Source organism: Ranitomeya variabilis, chromosome 2, assembly GCF_051348905.1.
Source record: "Ranitomeya variabilis isolate aRanVar5 chromosome 2, aRanVar5.hap1, whole genome shotgun sequence".
Taxonomy (NCBI): Eukaryota; Metazoa; Chordata; class Amphibia; order Anura; family Dendrobatidae; genus Ranitomeya; species Ranitomeya variabilis.
The window spans coordinates 476,266,501-476,286,511 of NC_135233.1; the positions used below are offsets into that span (position 1 = coordinate 476,266,501).

The following is a 20,011-nucleotide window of genomic DNA, read 5'->3' on the forward strand; positions in this document are numbered from 1 at the left end:
AGAACAATACGTATGGGAGCAGTGGAGCACACGGTATGTGACTTCATCACCTGCAGATCGGACCATGTCGTGTATGTAATTTTTTGCCCCTGTAAGTATTATTACATTGGGAAAACCATCCGGCCTATGTTCGTGCGATTTCGCGAGCATTGTAGATCGATAGGCACGAAGAAGGGGGTACCACGGCTAATTACACATATGATAGAAAAACATGAAGGTAAGACAGAGTTTCTTACCTTTGCGGGAATTGAAAAAGTTAGTCTGCCACCGGGAGGAGGAGATTTAAATAATGCGCTGTTACGACGTGAAGCTAAGTGGATTATGCGCAGTAATGCGCTGGGACCGCTGGGATTTAATGACAAGATTGATATGTCTATTTTTTTGTAGATTCATAAAATTGAGGTGATGAGTAGTGATTAAATTAGAACGCATAAGAGACATAGTAATATAGTTCAGAGACTGGATTTTGAAGTAGACAAGATATAGAATAAATTTGTTTGACCTAGTCAAAGAGTGATTAGTATAGCTTATATATGGATAGATTATAGGTTGATGTAACATTTTAAAATGTGCTTTTATTAATAATGTATTTTATGATGGTGGGAGGGTGTTGGTGGAGGGGGAGGTGCTGGAGTCGGCACTATATTTCCGCCGCTTTACCCTTGCATGTTGACCCGTAGAAGCGCAGGCACAAGCGCGAAACGGCCGTCGTCTGTGATCCCCCCTGCTCACATGAGCTTCGGCTCTGTCGACTCCGGCCATGAACGCATGTATTAGATTTTATCAATAAAGGATTTTCTAAGAAGACCGGTGAGTGCCCTCAAATTTCTTATATAGACATTATGAACAGTTGTGTTTCCAGAGGAGCACCCGAAGTCTGGATTTATAGGTTGTCTGACCCATTAAGACATATCAAAGGCACCAGTGTCAAAGTCTGAAGCGCCTCTTGCAGTCAGTGCCGTCTTTTTTCTTTTTTTTCTATATCGGTTTACTATTTGGTGTGGCTTTGTTAAGACTGAGCACGATTGAGGTTAGACTGACAGGTGTGAAGACTTGCTGTTATATTGCATTGCAAGATGGAGCAGATGGAATTAGCAACCGGACAGCCTAGATTGGGTTTACAAGCTGGCCGTGATGATGTCGATAATTATTTTTTGAGATGTGAGCAGGAGGAGGAGATACATTCATTGAGCACCAGAGCTCTAGAATATAAGCTTACTAATTTGGCTGAAAAAGAAATCAAGTTGTTTTGGACCAACAAATCACTTAAATCATACTGCGATAATAACAGAGTACCGCGAGGGCTAAGAGTTTGGAAACAAATCTCGCAACATAATGAAAATATAGCTTTCCGACAAGAATGGGAAAATATTATGCTGCAGTGTTCTCAGCAACTATTGGCACTAGTGTTGAAAACGAATTTACAGAGTTATGAATCATTGAATGAGGAATTAACAAAGACTCAGGTGGAACTGAAATCCAGATTATCTGAAAATCAATGGTCTGCGTTCAGCAAAAAACTAGATAACAAACTTACACCTATACAAGTGAATGTAAAACAAAGGAAAAAGGATAAATTTGTCCGAGACAAATTAGACTTTGATACAGGACATATATTTACTTGGAACAGCGTCAAGGATAACAGAAATAGAGAAAGAAATACCGCGAATTGGAGAAACAGAAATGCAAACAGAACAAATAATTACCGCAGGAGAGAATATCTGACAACTGAGTCTGAATCGAGTTTAAGTGATGGGGCAGGAACTTCAGCTGGTTCTGCGGAATTGTTACAAGCTGCAGTGATTACTACACCGGCAGTATCGACCCCTTTAGGAGAAAGATCAGGAGGGGGAGAAGGAAGAGTAGGAATAAACAGGCAACACAAGAGGAAACATGTAGCCTGGAATCGGAGATATTAATCCCCCCAGCTGAAGATACTGTGATTAACCTCACTGACCACACTTTGACTGCAGCGCATCTCTCGCTTCTGTCGAAAGGTTTAGGATTTTGTATCCCTCAAGATTTTGATTTAACGGAGTTTAAAATTGAGTTGTTTAAGTCTATTAGAAAAATACATCTTTTCAAAACTTTTAATAATAAAGCTTCGGCCAGTAGTACTTTAGAAGGGGAGACTCCTTGTGTAATCGGCCCCCTAGGCTTTATGGCAGGGACAGGAGCTCTAGCAGATTTTGGTGGAGAAGCTAGATTGTTATTGGGTATAAATAATGATAATGATGAGGTGCATGTACAGGATACAGAAACTTTAACCCCGTTCACAGGTGGAGTTCCATCTAGATTCATGCCAACAGTATCACCCGGAAATCTGGTAGATTTATTTGAAGCCTTAGTTATCAAAGATGTCGAGGCATTAATTTATGAGAGACCCCATAACAATCTGTCATTGGAAGAAAGGAAAGCCATGCAAGAAATATGTTCATGGGAAGACACAATAGTACGGCCGGCAGATAAAGGGGGAAAAACAGTCTTACTGCCCAGACCGTATTATGTCGCAGAAGCAGAGAGGCAGCTGTCAGATGGAATAGTATATAAGAAATTAACAGGGAGCCCAATTTGTAAATATAAAGTTGAATTGAGAACATATTTGAGAAAGTATGTACAATTGGGTATAATAACTCAAAAAAAAGCGGAAAAATTACTGCCGGAGTTCCCCACCAGACCCCACTTATACCATAATCCTAAAGTGCACAAGTCTGTCCAGAGCCCCCCCGGACGGCCAATTGTATCTGGGATAGGGTCGCTCACTGAGCCCCTGTCCCAGTACATTGATTGGTTGTTACGCCCAATTCTAGAGGAGATCCCGGCTTACTGTAAAGACACAAATTGCTTCTTGGCTAATATTCATGAATTTGCATGGCAGGAAGGTTATTCTTTAACCTCTATAGATGTAGAGAGCCTATACACACGGATTCCTCAGAAGATGGGAGTGGAGGCGATTGGACAGATTTTGCACACGACAGACAAAAGTCACGATTTCATTCAATTTATTTGTGAAGGATTGGATTTCATCCTAACTCACAATGCGTTTATGTTTATGGATGAATGGTACGTGCAGCAAGTGGGGACTGCGATGGGGACTCCGGCAGCTTGTACGTTCGCCAATCTCTTTTTAGGTCTCTTTGAAGAGAAATATATTTACACTAATGATCATGGCTTTCTGCGACATATTAAATTCTATTTAAGATATATAGATGACATAGTGATTGTTTGGGACAGTACAGAGAAAGATTTTAATGATTTTGTGGCATATCTGAATGCAAATAATCAAATGAATATGGTCTTCACATCAGTATTCGGGGGACAGAAGTTGGAGTTCCTGGATGTCATGGTAGAAATTAACAAAGGAAAAATATGTACATCATTATATCGTAAACCAGTGGCAGCAAACACCATGATGCATTTTGATAGTTTCCACCCAGTACATACAAAAAGAGCGTTACCTCGGAGCCAATTGCTTAGGGTAGATAGAATTAATAATACTGAAGAAGGTTTTGTGAGACAATCTGAGGAAATGGTCCAGAGACTGAAACAAAGGGGTTACCCAGATAAATTACTGACAGAAGCGAGAGATAAGGTGGTCAATGAAAGAAGAAATAAGAGACATAATGTGGTAGAGAAACAAAAAAATAAGAGAGAAAAAAGATTTACTTTCTGTTTTACTTTTAGTAATATGGACCAGCAGATACGGTTAGCAATTAAAAAGAACTGGCATATTCTGGGGCGTGATAAAGAACTAGCGGACGTCGTAGCCAGAGGCCCTTTAATAGCTAATAAAAGAAGTGTAAGACTGAGAGATAAATTAATAAGAAACCGCATTATGAAACCTAATAGAAACTGGTTAAATACCGTAGTACCCAAAGGTAATTTTAAATGCGGTCACTGTTCGTTTTGTGATCAGCATTTGACAGAAAGAACAATACGTATGGGAGCAGTGGAGCACACGGTATGTGACTTCATCACCTGCAGATCGGACCATGTCGTGTATGTAATTTTTTGCCCCTGTAAGTATTATTACATTGGGAAAACCATCCGGCCTATGTTCGTGCGATTTCGCGAGCATTGTAGATCGATAGGCACGAAGAAGGGGGTACCACGGCTAATTACACATATGATAGAAAAACATGAAGGTAAGACAGAGTTTCTTACCTTTGCGGGAATTGAAAAAGTTAGTCTGCCACCGGGAGGAGGAGATTTAAATAATGCGATGTTACGACGTGAAGCTAAGTGGATTATGCGCAGTAATGCGCTGGGACCGCTGGGATTTAATGACAAGATTGATATGTCTATTTTTTTGTAGATTCATAAAATTGAGGTGATGAGTAGTGATTAAATTAGAACGCATAAGAGACATAGTAATATAGTTCAGAGACTGGATTTTGAAGTAGACAAGATATAGAATAAATTTGTTTGACCTAGTCAAAGAGTGATTAGTATAGCTTATATATGGATAGATTATAGGTTGATGTAACATTTTAAAATGTGCTTTTATTATGAATGTATTTTATGATGGTGGGAGGGTGTTGGTGGAGGGGGAGGTGCTGGAGTCGGCACTATATTTCCGCCGCTTTACCCTTGCATGTTGACCCGTAGAAGCGCAGGCACAAGCGCGAAACGGCCGTCGTCTGTGATCCCCCCTGCTCACATGAGCTTCGGCTCTGTCGACTCCGGCCATGAACGCATGTATTAGATTTTATCAATAAAGGATTTTCTAAGAAGACCGGTGAGTGCCCTCAAATTTCTTATATAGACATTATGAACAGTTGTGTTTCCAGAGGAGCACCCGAAGTCTGGATTTATAGGTTGTCTGACCCATTAAGACATATCAAAGGCACCAGTGTCAAAGTCTGAAGCGCCTCTTGCAGTCAGTGCCGTCTTTTTTCTTTTTTTTCTTCTTAAAGGTGCTCCCTACTGGTTTTATATAAAAGACGGACTCTTTGCGAAGATACGGTTATTGGAACTTGTACTGGAGTCCTTGCTGCATACGGACTGGCAGCTTGAAAAGTTGCACTACCTCATAGAGACTTGGTCCCCTCTTAAAGGGGATGTTCATCGATAGCACTTAAGGAATGATGATGCTTTGAAAGAAGAAGTAATAATGTTGATATGTGAAAGTTAAATGTAACCAATTAGTTAATTGTAAGAAATGTTCTATAATGTTAATAGAAGAATGGTCACGGACCGGGCCTAGCCACCGTGACAACCCCAGAGCAGAGACTCAGAGGCCCGGTACCGGGTAACCCTCGGCCCTGCGGCAGTGGGGGCGCTACACATGCATCCTGTTTTTTCAGGTATAGTTTTCAGCAGTCTCATTATCTGCAGAGGCAGGATGACATCGACAGGTAACACCTCTTTTAACAGCTGATAACACAGGATCCACCAATCACAATAGGCGATGTCACAGCTGACCCTGCTTACCCTCCCTTCACAATGACCTTTATACACGCTCATTAAAGGCTTCAATACAAAAGATAGGGTCAATTTGGATATGTACAGAGGGTGAAATAAGTATTCAGCATGTCACCAATTTTGTAAGTAAATATATTTCTAAAGGTGTTATTAACATGAAATTCTAATCAGATGTTGGTAACAACCCATCAATCCACACAGGCAAAGAAATTAAACCATGGATGTCCATAAATTAAGTTATGTGTGATAATGAGAAGGGAAAAACTATTGAAGACGTGAAGCAAGAGATGTGCAAAAAGCCCTGGAAAGTCATTACACCAGCTGAAATCTATCAGTAATTAGAAAGAAATCCTGCCACTTAGTGAAACATAATATCAGCTGGTTCAACTGATGGCCTATAAAAAGGTGTTTGCAAAGTGCCATACAAGAAACTTGTTATGATGGGTAAGACCATTGAGCTGTCTCAAGACCTTTGCAACCTTATTATTGTAAAACATACTGATGGCATTGGATACAGAAGAATTTCTTAACTACTGAAGGTTCCAGTGATCACTGTTAGGGCCATAACCCGGAAGTGGAAAGAACATCATTTCGCAATGAACCAGCCACAATCAGGTGCTCCCTGCAAGATTTTAGACAGTGGAGTGAAAAGAATTATCAAAAGAATTATCCCAGAGCCAAGGATCACTGTGGAGAGCTACAAAAAGACCTGCAATAAGCAGGTACAATTGTTTCAAAGAAAGCAAAAAGTAATGCACTCAAACTCCATGACCTGTATGGGCGCTCACCACGCAAGACTCCATTGCTGAACAAAAAGCATGTTCAAGCGCGTTTAAAGTTTGCTCAACAACATTTACACACGCCTGTGAAATACTGGGAGAATATAGTCTGGTCAGATGAGACCAAAATAAAACTCTTTGAATGCCATAATACACACCATGTTTGGAGGCCAAAAGGCACTACACATCACCCCTAAACATCATACGAACAGTGAAGTATGGTGTGGGGCTATTTTTCAGCATACGGCACTGACAAACCTCATATAATTGAAGGAAGGATTATTGGACAAATGTATCTAGATATTCTTCATAAAAAATCTGCTGCAATCTACCAGAATGATGAAGATGAAATGAGGGTGGACATTTCAGCAACACAATGATCCCAAACCCACTGCCAAGGAAACTCTCAATTGGTTTCAGAGGAGGAAAATAAAGCTGCTAGAATGGCCGATCCAATCACCGGACCTGAATCAAGTAGCAAATTTATGGAAGGAACTAAAGCTCAGAGTTCATAGAAGGAGCCCACAGGACCTTCAGGATTTGAAGACTGTTTTTGTAGAAGAATAAGCCAAAATCACACCTGAGCAATGCCTGTGACTAGTTTCTCCATACAGGAGGCGTCTTGAAGCTGTCACCAACAAAAGCTTGTATATGATGTATTAAATAAATCTGATACTTTTTTACATTTCTCATTATTACGCATAACTTAACTTATGGATATCTGCGGTTTGATTTCATGGCCTGTGTGGATTGGATGGGTTGTTAGTGACATCTGGTGAGAATTTCATGTCAATAGCACCTTTAGAAATATATTTACTTAGAAAATTGCTGATGTGTTCAATACTTATATCATCCACTGTACATGTGTTTCCTGAAACAACAGCAAGTTAGATTTTAATTGAGCCCCAGTGACCAATGTGGAAAATAGTAAGTGTGAAAAAGGCAGGATTTGTAATTTTTATTTATATAGTACAGATTATGATATGAAAAAAATAAATAAATTTAAAAAAATTCATTTAACGCAATTTAAACAATAGGTTATTTTTTGCTGCTTTCTCCCAGTGGTAGAGGTGCTCATTGCATGAAGACTTTCCAATATTTAGAAGTCATTATTATTCTTTCTATGAACATTTGGCTATGTAATTAGTTTCACTATGAACTTCATTAGTTATTGTGCAGTATAAGAAGGTGGAATTCGGTCTCAACTTCCTTGTTTTGCGTAGTTTTGGATTTCAGTTATTAGTAGATGGAAAAGTAAGGGAGCGGGACCAACATGGGGGTGATTCAATTCAAAGCAAGTAAGACTGAAAAAATGATTCCTGGGAATTTCCTCCTCGTTATTTTTGTGTAATATCGGATTTCTTGCTTTGCTATTTTGAGTGCATTTAGCTTATAATCTTTCAATGCGGAGTTGCACAATCATTTTGTGACTTTTGGCATTTTCACACTCGTTTTAAGAAGTATCTCCGAAATGTGGGGATCTGTGTTGAGGCAGGGTGTTCCCAATTTATGAAATTGGCGGCATTTCTTGCATCAGAAATTTACTTTAGTCCTCATTACTGGTGAGGCGCATGCCACTGATGGGATGAGAAGCACTGAACTCATTAAGTGGTGTACGCCTCCTAAGAAATTTAGAGCGTATTATTCCTGTGCGCATCTTATTAAAACTGATATACACAACTCCATTCTTAATGAATCTGAGACATAACTTCTCTTGAGAAATGTTCTCGGATGAGAAGAAAATGGATGAAAAAATGTTTTCACAATTTCTCCATTCTGTCAGTCTGTGGAAATCGGACTGCACTCAGATGTCATCCGAGTGTAGTCCGATGTTTTTCATAGACTCAGATTCAGTGACTTTTATGGCTGAGTGCAGTCCGAATATTGGATTAAACTTGTGCATGCTGCAATTTTTTCCACGTAGCGGTTAAGTCCAAGGAAGAAATCGGACATGTGCACGGCCCAATAGACTAACATTGGTCCGGGTGCGATTCAATGTTTTGTCGGATCACGTAGGGACTGAAAATACAGCCATGTGCATGAGCCCTTATAGTCGTCAATGAATTCAGACTAACGATCTCCAACATTAGAGCACATTCATGTGTCTTTGCACAACTTGTTGCAGATTTCATGACAAAATCAGTACAACATTTACTTCACTGCAGTGTGAATTCAACACTAAAAATCTGGGGAAAGAAGTGACTTGCAGCGAATTAAAAGTCTGCACTACATCTCCACCAAAAGATAAAACCATCTCCTCCTTTAGCGCTACTTTTGTTAGATATGCATTCTATCCCTCCAATGGCAGAGTAACTGCCTCACATATTCTTCTAGCTACAAAAATAGCGATAAGATATTGGAAGTCCCCAGGAATTCCTGCCAACAAAAATATAATACAATCGATAAATACCGCTTGTGCTTTTGAAAAATGATAGCACACAAAATAATAAGTTACAAGTTTTCAATGTATAATTGGAAGGGTTGTTTGAATCGTCCAGAAAATATTGTTCTAATTTAATAGTAGTCATTAATGAATGTAATCCTTGAAATCTGTTGAAAACAGCCCTGTATGTTGTATTTTGTTTTCTCTAGGTCTAATTCCTATGTAGACTTCAATGTTTGTCAGTCTAAAGTATTGTATACACTGTTTGTTGTTATTCTCTTAAAACCAAATAAAAAGATATTGTTTAAAAAAAAAGTCCCAATTTATGCTAGAAAGCAAATTGACATTCTTTTTGAAATAACCTTTAGTTTTCGTCCTATGTGTTTCTACACTAACTGGACCAAACATGATTGAAACACCACTACAGTACTAAAATGGGGTGGGAGGCGGGAGGTGACGGGAACTTTATTTTAAACACAAAAAAAAACCAAAAAACCTTGATTTGTCATTCCTTCTCTCCAGCGAACGCTGCTGGGGAGAAGGAATGAATGCTGGCTTCAGCACCAAAAGCAGGGGACAGCGCTTAACTCTAGCGCTGTCTCCTGCACGGTCCGTGTGGTCCTCAGTCGGCACACGGGCGGCACACGGACAGCATCCTTGTGCGGTACGTGTTTACACGGACGCATTGACTTTAATGGGTCCGTGTGATCCGTACGCTCCCAAGAACACTGACATGTCTCCATGTTTTGCAAACGGACACACGGTCCGTGAAAACACGCTGACATGTGCAGAGACACATTTATTTTAATGTGTCTACGTGAGTCAGTGTCTCCGGTATGTGAGGAAACTGTCACCTCACGTACCGGAGCCACTGACGTGTGAAACCGGCCTTACAAATACTGATGTAAAATACTGACCAAATACTGAAAATGGCCTTAGGTAAATTTATTTCCTTGCATTTTTTTCATTGCATTATTAATGCTTTTTTTTACATGCATTTTTATTGCATTTTTTTATGTTTTTCTCTCTGGTTGGTACGCCATGTTTTTAAACAAAATTTCTTTGTTTTTGATATTTCCTGGTATTTGGATACTTTATTAATGCAGTAATGTACATACTACATGCATTTTAGTGTGTTTTTGCAGATTTTCTGCATCTAATACAATTCTATGGGGAAAATCTGCACATAAAACTCTGCATACCGGCAAGATAAATGAACATGTTGCAACCGCAGGTCAGTTTAGGGGCTCGAGATTTCTACAAGTTCTATCCACTTTGCTGGAACTGTAAAATACGCAACATAAAAACAACTCATCGTGGGAACTTGACCTTAGATTAGTATATTTGCCAACATTTTCCAATCATTGCTAATTTTTCTTCTATCACATAAAAGTTGGTTAGATGTATGACTGGTTATAAACACTGTTCAAAGCTGATCAATACGGCAGGGACTCGCTCTGTTCTCCGGGAAAGGATGTGATGCCATTGCAAGGCTTCCGTGTGCCTCCCCTTGTTCTACCTGAAGTGGTTCATTTCGATACTGCAGATTATTGCTTTCATTGTTATCAAGTGGATCTGTCATGTCATAACCTTCTCTAGTTTTTCTGATGGTATGTAAGGAACGTGATCATCGCCCAAAGGTGAGAAGCAGGAATGTTTATGGTTGTAGTAGGAGAGCGGCCTTCACACAACCCTAGCAGATGATGGTTGGTAACAAGGTTAACCTAATACCACAAACTCACCGATCCACTGCCTAGCCTCTCTGACCAGACACTACTAAATGGGTATTCTCGGCAGCACTGGGAGAGACTCTCCAGAACCTGCCGGACGGAGCGGCTTGCACCAAGTCTGTCTGATGTAGCCATTTTGAGCCTGCAACCTCTGACAGATATAACAGGAGGCTCCTAATCGGAGTGACCAGCACAATACTTCCACCAAAAAAATGACTTAGAATAATAAAGGATAAAACTTCGTAGGGCAACTGAACAAATAACTGTTTTTTTTTCAGTGGCACAAATATTTCGCTAAAGTTGAGTTCTTCAAAGCTGGGTGACATCTAAAGTGACCACTGGCTAGAGATGAGCGAAACGATTGATAAAACCTAGGTCCATCAGTATTCCGGGGCCACTAGTTGGGAGCCCTGAGAACCACCATCATTGCGCCATGACACACACAACATCGCGCCAGGCTGGGTAATCAAGAGCGCCGGAGATGATGGAGGTTAGGAGAAGATTCTCTGTGCTCCCGTCCAGCTGCCCTGGACACTGGACCTGGCTCCTGCAAATGTATTCACTCCTTTTAGTTTTTGCCTGTAGTGGCACATGGAGTTCATGGAAGGCATCGTACCCCACCAGGTAACATAAAAAATCCCACCAACAAAAGTCACAAAGGAATAGTAAGACTGACCCTTTTTATAAACATAAACATTAAATTATAAACATAATACACAGAATAAGCAATGATTTATAGAAATATATATCACTGGGAAAAAATGGTGACAATTTTGTTCTCTATGTGGAAATCAAAGATTTTTATTATATAAAGCCTTATTATTTTCTAGTTAAAATCCTGCACACAAATGTATTTATTTCTCCAGTCTGTGCATTAAAATCACCGGGGAACAGGATCATGGCTCGTATGGACCTAAAATAGTTGCTTTTTCTGTGATCATGACAGTATATTCACTGGTGCCTCTGCAAAATTGTGTCTTGGCTCCATACCTGCCTGCACAATAAAGGATATTTTATGATGTTTGCTGAATGTTGAGCTTTGGATGTGATCATATTGCCCATATACCTGCAGGTAAAGAGGCTTCATAAAGGGTTTCTACCTAACCATTGATAAACAGAAAATATCGCCTGGTACAGCGCCGTCCATTGATTCACGCTAAGCGATAATCTGCGCGCCCTACTACTTTTGTCGTGTAATAAAGACTATCATTTTTATTGGATTTTCTTGCTGTACTTATGGTAGCTATTATTACAGTGGATGTAAGCAATGATGGCTAAGTGGGCAACATTAGGGCTCGTACACACCTCTGTTTTAATCGGACGAGTGCTATCTGTGGTTTTGATGGATAGCACTCGTACCCTCGTTATCCTATGGGGTTGTGCACACGTCCAATCGTAAAAATGCTCGATTTTCTTCCAAGAATCGGATGGCATTCGCCCATTCAAGTCTATGGGTCCGTGAAAGAAATTGGATTGCACTCTGATGACATCAAAGTGCAGTCTGATTTTCATGCACTAACAGAATGGAGAAGGTGGAGAAACTTTTTTTTTTTTCTCACCACCTCCAAGATAATTGGATCAAACTCTGATCAGAGTCTGATTAGTGTAATCGAACAGTTTTGCTCAGATGGAGAGGAAACGGTCTTGTAACTCATGCCTTACCCCGATTAAGCTCCATGAGATTCAAGTCACCCCTGGGCAACGTTAGCAGAGTATTTGTATTTTTTCCTTATGTTCACCAGTGGTATGACCTGATGCCACCGACAGAAGAGGGTCCCTCTGTAAGAACAATATATGGGCCCTTTGCTTATCATAATCCATAATTTCACCAGCTTTGAAGGTGGTAGTGACCCCCATACCTCTTGGGCCCCTGTGTGGCGGCTGCACAGGATGCACCAATGTTATGCTACCTTCAAAAATATAGCAGTGAGTCATGTGGATTTACAACGCTATGATATTGTCCAAGTATCTCCAGAAGAATGAGCCTAAAATAGGAGATTGGACTGCGAGGAAGGCAGGGATTAGTGTGCTGCAATACACTGTTTAGGGGGTGTTAGTGGAAAATAACAGGGGCAGCGCTTTTCCAAAAAGACTGTGTGTAATAAAACAAAATAGCCCTATAACTATATAAAAAAAAATTCAATTTAAATGTGACGTCCGTCAGCAGCAGAAGCGTAACATGGATTCTTCTTTTCTTGCAGCTGATGCAGCGATGAGTCAATCAGGATCTACTGGGAGCAAACATGGATCCTCCAAGTAAGACCAACAATTGTAAAACTTACCGCAGGATCATTACTTATTTCATAGATTTATTTACAGATACTTATGGCTGGGAACACTGGAGCTTCTAGGAATGTGACTGTCGTACTTGTTAATTGTCATGGGAAAGTCGTGGATAAATCTAATGTTGGTTAATGATAAAATGATCATTATCTTTGCTTTTCAGTGGAGGACCAAGCAAAATGAGTGCAAAAGATTTATTTGGTGAGTTCAGAATTGATTTATATATGTATAATTACACTTTGTGTTTTCTTAATCTTGTAGTCACCAAACAGCACTTGTATCTGCTCCATATAGGTTTTCTGGTTTTATTTAAAGACTATAGACACCTACGAAATAGAAAAAAATATGCTTACACAAAAAGTACTAAGTACTAAGTTTCAGTCTGCAATGTTTATTCCTACATTCATTTTCTGAACCCTTGATATACAATTTGCAGCATGATCCAGAGTTCAGATTTTTCTCTTGTGGGAGTTTCCCTCCCTGTAATACAGGCTGGATGTGAGATCTGTGTGTATCAGGATACTACTGTCTTGCTTTCATTTCTCAGCACTCTCCACTTACATTTCCTCCTTGTCTACAGCCTGTTTTCTCTTCCCTTCCCTTCCCTCCAGATATAATTTCTCCTATCTCCACTACTAATCTGATTACAATCACTCGCTGCTATGACCTCTAAGGCCGGCGTCACACTAGGCGTAGGGAAATACGGTCCGTATTTTACAGGCGTAATACGCAGAAATGATCCCAAAACAGTGATCCCTATGTCATCTGTAGGCAGGGTGTGGCAGCGTATTTTGCGCATGTCATCCTCCGTATGTAATCCATATGGTATCCGTACGGCGAGATTTTCTCGCCGGCTTGCAAAATGGACATAGAATGGATCCATGGCCTCAAATATTTGTGAAAACATATATACAGTATGTATATATATATATATATATATATATGTATGTCAGTGAGACACACATATATATATTTATATTTCATACAGCGCTAGATAGCAGAATAGCCGGTAATTCAATTGCCGGCTTTTGCTATCTCCTTATCAAACCCGACAGGATATGAGACATGGTTACATAGAGTAAACCATTTCATATCCCTTTTTTTTTGCATATTCCTCACTAATAATGATAGTAGAGTCTGTGTGCAAAATTTGAGGGCTCTAGCTGTTAAAATAAAGGGTTAAATCAGGTAAAAAACTGGCGTGGGCTCCCGCACAATTTTCGCCGCCAGAGTGGGAAAGCCAGTGACTGAGGGCAGATATTAATAACCTAGAGAGGGACCATGGTTATTGGCCCCCCCCTGGCTAAAAACATCTGCCCCCAGCCACCCGAGAAAAGGCACATCTGGAAGATGCGCCAATTCCGTCACTTAGTCTCTCTCTTCCCACTCCCGTGTAGCGGTGGGACATGGGGCAATAAGGGGTTAATGTCACCTTGCTATTGTAAGGTGACATTAAGCCAGGTTAATAATGGAGACACCTATCCATTGTTAATCCAATAGTATTAAAGTGTTAATAATACACACACACATTAAGAATAAAGTTTTTTTTTGAAATAAAAACACACATGGGGTTGTGAAATCTTTATTATACACTTAATCCACCTGAAGACCCTTGTTCTGTAAAAGAACAAAAATAAAAAAGCAACAATATCCCATACCTTTCCGGCACTCAGTCACGTCCCAAGCTGTAAATCCATCTGAAGGAGTTAAATAATTTTACAGCCAGGAGCCTGCTAATGCAGCTGTGCTCCTGACTGTAAAATCTGGGGAATTATTTGAAAGCAGGGGAACGTAGCATCGTAGATTTGCGGCGCTGCGCCCCCTGCTGGTATAAACTCATATGAGAATGGGAATTTTTCTGACTATTTTCTCACGCTAGAGTTCATATGAGTTTGATGGGATATTGTTGCTTTTTTATTTTTGTTCTTTTACAGAACGAGGGTCTTCAGACTCTACTAACATTTTTAGTGAGGAATATGTAAAAAAAACAGGGATATGAAATGGTTTACTGTATGTACTGTATGTATTCTAACCTGTCAGTGTGATTTTACTGTACAGCGCACTGAATTGCCGGCTTTTCTCTTTAACACCGCTGCGTATTTCTCGCAGGTCACACTGATGGTCCATGTGTAATCCGTATTTTTCTCGCCCCCATAGACTTTCATTGGCGGATTTTTTGCGCAATACGCTGACAAACGCAGCATGCTGCGATTTTCTACGTCTGTGAAATACGGCCGAGAAATATATGGCAGATAGGAGCTGCCCCATAGAGAATCATTGGTCAGTGTGCAATTTGTAGTTTTTGCGCCTCTCATACGTCCGTAAAACTCTCTAGTGTGACGCCAGCCTAATACTCGGTCTTGTTGTTGAGAAATCATCTTTTATCACTTTATATAAATGACCTCTTCCATGCTTCGGGGTGGATGGTGCTAGGAGAGGTAGATGCTGCAGTCAATTTTCTGGCTGTAGCTCTATAGTCAGTGTCAGTTTTAAGTGAAGTCAGAATCAGGGTTCTCTCACACTGGCGTATATTCTCTCATGCGAGACAATTGCGACGATTATGCCAATGACACTAGGCTCAAATTCTATCAGAGTTTGAGCCGAGTGACATCTGAGTTTGATATGATTCTCTCGCATGAGAAAATTGCAGCACAGGTGCAGAGAAGACGGAGAACTTAATTTCTCCATCTTCTCCATTTTCTCTGTGCGCGCACATTAAACTGCACTCGGATGACATCTGAGTGCAGTCCAAGGTTTCACACATACCCATAGACTTGTACAGATGCACTCTCAACATGCTGCGATTGTTTTCTCATGCGCTATAGAAATAAAAATGAGTATTTTTGCTATATCTATATCTATACTATATCATAAACTTCATTGCTAGATCAAGTCAACATGTCTAGCGGAAACAAACAAGAAAGTGGATTAAAAATTATCAGGGAAAAAAAAGGAAGAATATCAAGTGAAAAAAATACACATTTTCCCTAATAAATGTGCTATCATTGTATAAAACTAGTAAAAACACAAATAAATAAAATAATGCACGTTTGCTATTGACATCATTTGATGATTCAGAATAAAGTTGCACAAAAAATGGCAAAAATGAAACAAAAAAGCAATGATAAACATAATAACAATGAATCAATACTTTTATTATTATTATTATTATTATATCCTAAAATTATGTCATTGAAAAATACTATATTTCTACACAAAAATAAACAAGTACTTTATACAGATATGAAGGAAAAACAATGGAAAGTCCTGCGGGTATAGTCAAATGTCTGTGGATGAAGTCGATTTCATACATGTAAATGTGATTTCTCCAGCAGCGAATACATGGACTTCTGCAGGCGCCATTTAGATGAATAGGAAACATGGAACAAATCTGCGTCTGTGTGTGACTATACCCAAATATTCCTATTTTCTAATCAAAGCAGTTTTAATAAATTAAACCAATTTCTGGCACAGTTCTAATAATATACAAAACTGTTTTTAGTGCAGATATCATGTATCGGTCTACACTGTTAAGACCATAGATGTTTGTCTAGGCTGGATACAATTGTAACAAATGCTCAGCATTGAGAAGTATTAGGTCTGTGCTGGTGTTCCACCTTTGGATGTAAACAGAAGTGTTTTCATTCATGTGAAATACACCACGATTAAGGTTTATTAACATAAAGCCAGAAAATCCATTTAAGTGTCATTTTATGGCCATTTATTTTGTCTGGTTCCATACAACTCTCCTTGTCCTGTCAGTAGTGTAAAGATAAATGTATATATACACAATCTATTAGATAAACTCTAAGCACAATTAGTTAGAAAGTCATTAAAGGGAACCTGTCAGCAGGATTGTGCACAGTATCCTACAGACACTGTCAGGTCGGCGCTGTTATACTGATTACAACGATATCTGATGATGAAATCCGTCTTGTGGTTGATGTTTAATCTTTATTTTCAATTTTTAGTTATTGATATACACATGCTCAGGGGTGGCCTGTGGGGGTCTTCATGTGGTGCTCTGATTAGCTATTCATGTGTATGGCTTCTGACAGGTCACTGATCCCTCACTGACCTGCCCCCTAGTTTACATAATGAATATTACATACAGCTGCTTATCACAAAATTAGAATATCATCAAAATGTTCATTTATTTCAGTTCTTCAATACAAAAAGTGAAACTCCTATATTATGCAGAGTCATTACAAGCAGAGTGATCTATTTCAATTGTTCATTTCTGTTCATGTTGATGATTATGTCTTACAGCCAATGAAAACCCAAAAGTCATTATCTCAGTAAATTAGAATACTGTATAACACCAGCTTGAAAAATGATTTTAACATCCGAAGTGTTGGCCTACTGAAATGTATGATCAGTAAATGCACTCAATACTTGTCGGGGCTCCTTTTGCATCAATTACTGCATCAATGCGGCGTAGCATGGAGGCGATCAGTCTGTGGCACTGCTGAGGGGTTATGGAAGCCCAGGTTGCTTTGATAGCCGCCTTCAGCTCGTCTGTATTGTTGGGTCTGGTGTCTCTCATCTTCCTCTTGACAATATCCTATAGATTCTCTATGGGGTTAAGGTCAGGTGAGTTTGCTGCCAATCAAGCACAGTGATACTGTTGTATATAAACCAGGTATTGGTACTTTTGTCAGTGTGGACAGGTGCCAAGTCCTGTTGGAGAATGACATTTCCATCTCCAAAAAGCTTGTTGGCAGAGGGAAGAATGATGTGCTCTAAACTTTCCTAGTAGCTGCGCTGACTTTGGTCTTGATAAAACACAGTGGACCTACACCAGCAGATGACATGGCTCCTCAAACCATCACTGATTGTGGAAACTTCACACTAGACCTCAAGCAGCTTGGATTGTGGCCTCTCCACTCTTCCTCCAGACTTCAGGACCTTGATTTCCAAATGAAATGCAAAATTTACTTTAATCTGAAAACAACACCTTGGACCACTGACAACAGTCCAGTTGTTTTTCTCCTTGGCCCAGGTAAGACATTGTCTATTGGTCATGAATGGCTTTACTGTTGTGAATTTGCTTTTTGCTCCCTCTAGTGGTTACTAGTTTTTTGACTCTGGTTTTTCTGTCATTCCTTTTATCCGCACCTGGGTCGTTAGTTAGGGGTGTTGCTATATAAGCTCCCTGGACCTTCAGTTCAATGCCTGGCAACGTAGTTATCAGAGCTAGTCTGCTGTGCTCTTGTCTACTGATCCTGGTTCCAGTTATATCAGCTAAGTCTGCCTTTTGCTTTTTGCTATTTGTTTTGGTTTTGTATTTTTGTCCAGCTTGTTCCAAATCTATATCCTGACATTTGCTGGAAGCTCTAGGGGGCTGGTGTTCTCCCCCCGGACCGTTAGACGGTTCGGGGGTTCTTGAATTTCCAGTGTGGATTTTGATAGGGTTTTTGTTGACCATATAAGTTACCTTTCTTATTTCTGCTATCAGTAAGCGGGCCTCTCTGTGCTAAACCTGGTTCATTTCTGTGTTTGTCATTTCCTCTTACCTCACCGTCATTATTTGTGGGGGGCTTCTATCCAGCTTTGGGGTCCCCTTCTCTGGAGGCAAGTAAGGTCTTTGTTTTCCTCTACTAGGGGTAGCTAGATTCTCCGGCTGGCGCGTGTCATCTAGAATCAACGTAGGAATGATCCCCGGCTACTTCTAGTGTTGGCGTTAGGAGTAGATATATGGTCAACCCAGTTACCACTGCCCTATGAGCTGGATTTTTGTATTCTGCAGACTTCCACGTTCCTCTGAGACCCTCGCCATTGGGGTCATAACAGTTTGCCAGGCCAGTATTAAATGTTTAATGCATTGCAGAAGAGGGATTATAAGAAAGAAGATTCTGAGTTTTTTTTTTTTTTTCTCCTTCCCCTTTACCTCAGAGTGGCTATGCTTGCTGCAGACATGAATGTCCAGACCTTGATTACAAGTGTGGACCAGCTGGCTACTCGTGTGCAGGGCATACAAGACTATGTTATCAGAAATCCTAGGTCAGAACCTAAAATACCGATTCCTGAACTGTTTTCCGGAGACAGGTTTAAGTTTAGGAATTTCGTGAATAATTGTAAATTGTTTTTGTCCCTGAGACCCTGTTCATCAGGAGATTCTGCTCAGCAAGTAAAAATTGTTATTTCGTTCTTACGGGGCGACCCTCAGGATTGGGCTTTTTCGCTGGCGCCAGGAGATCCGGCATTGGCTGATCTTGATGCGTTTTTTCTGGCGCTCGGTTTACTTTATGAGGAACCCAATCTTGAGATTCAGGCAGAAAAGGCCTTGCTGTCTATGTCTCAGGGGCAGGACGAGGCTGAAGTGTATTGCCAAAAATTTCGGAAATGGTCCGTGCTGACACATTGGAACGAGTGTGCACTGGCCGCTAATTTTAGAAATGGCCTTTCTGAAGCCATTAAGAATGTTATGGTGGGTTTTCCCATTCCCACAGGTCTGAATGATACTATGGCACTGGCTATTCAAATTGACCGGCGGTTGCGGGAGCGCAAAACCGCAAATTCCCTCATGGTGTTGTCTGAACAGACACCTGATTTAATGCAATGTGATAGAATCCTGACTAGAAATGAGCGGAAAATTCATAGACGCCGGAATGGCTTGTGCTACTACTGTGGTGATTCTACACATGTTATCTCAGCATGCTCTAAACGTATAGCTAAGGTTGTTAGTCCTGTCACCGTTGGTAATTTGCAACCTAAATTTATTCTGTCTGTAACTTTGATTTGCTCACTGTCATCTTATCCTGTCATGGCGTTTGTAGATTCAGGTGCTGCCCTGAGTCTCATGGATCTCTCATTTGCTAAGCGCTGTGGATTTACTCTTGAACCATTAGAAAATCCTATTCCTCTTAGGGGTATTGATGCTACACCATTGGCAGCAAATAAACCGCAGTATTGGACTCAGGTTACCATGTGCATGACTCCTGAACACCGCGAGGTGATACGTTTCCTGGTTTTACATAAAATGCATGATTTGGTCGTTTTAGGGCTGCCATGGTTACAGACCCATAATCCAGTCCTGGACTGGAAGGCTATGTCAGTCTCAAGTTGGGGCTGTCGTGGTATTCATGAGGATTCCCTGCCTGTGTCTATTGCTTCTTCTACGCCTTCGGAAGTTCCGGAGTATTTGTCTGATTATCAGGATGTCTTCAGTGAGTCTGAGTCCAGTGCACTGCCTCCTCATAGGGACTGTGACTGTGCTATAGATTTGATCCCAGGCAGTAAATTTCCTAAGGGAAGACTGTTTAATCTGTCGGTACCTGAACATACCGCTATGCGTTCATATATCAAGGAGTCTCTGGAAAAAGGACATATTCGTCCGTCTTCTTCTCCTCTTGGTGCGGGATTCTTTTTTGTGGCAAAAAAGGACGGATCTTTGAGACCTTGTATTGATT

The 20,011-nt window shown here is 40.3% G+C and overlaps 1 protein-coding gene across 2 annotated transcripts in view; it reads left to right on the top strand.

Annotated features, from left to right (window-relative positions):
• Positions 1-20,011, top strand: part of EPS8L2 (EPS8 signaling adaptor L2) — a 238,811-nt gene that overhangs the window by 137,257 nt on the left and 81,543 nt on the right. For both annotated transcript variants that reach the window (XM_077287807.1, XM_077287808.1), the window contains exons 2-3: positions 12,518-12,572; positions 12,763-12,800. In XM_077287807.1, coding sequence (XP_077143922.1) covers positions 12,529-12,572; positions 12,763-12,800 — 82 coding nt within the window. In that variant the 5' untranslated portion in view covers positions 12,518-12,528. The remainder of the gene's footprint in view (positions 1-12,517; positions 12,573-12,762; positions 12,801-20,011) is intronic.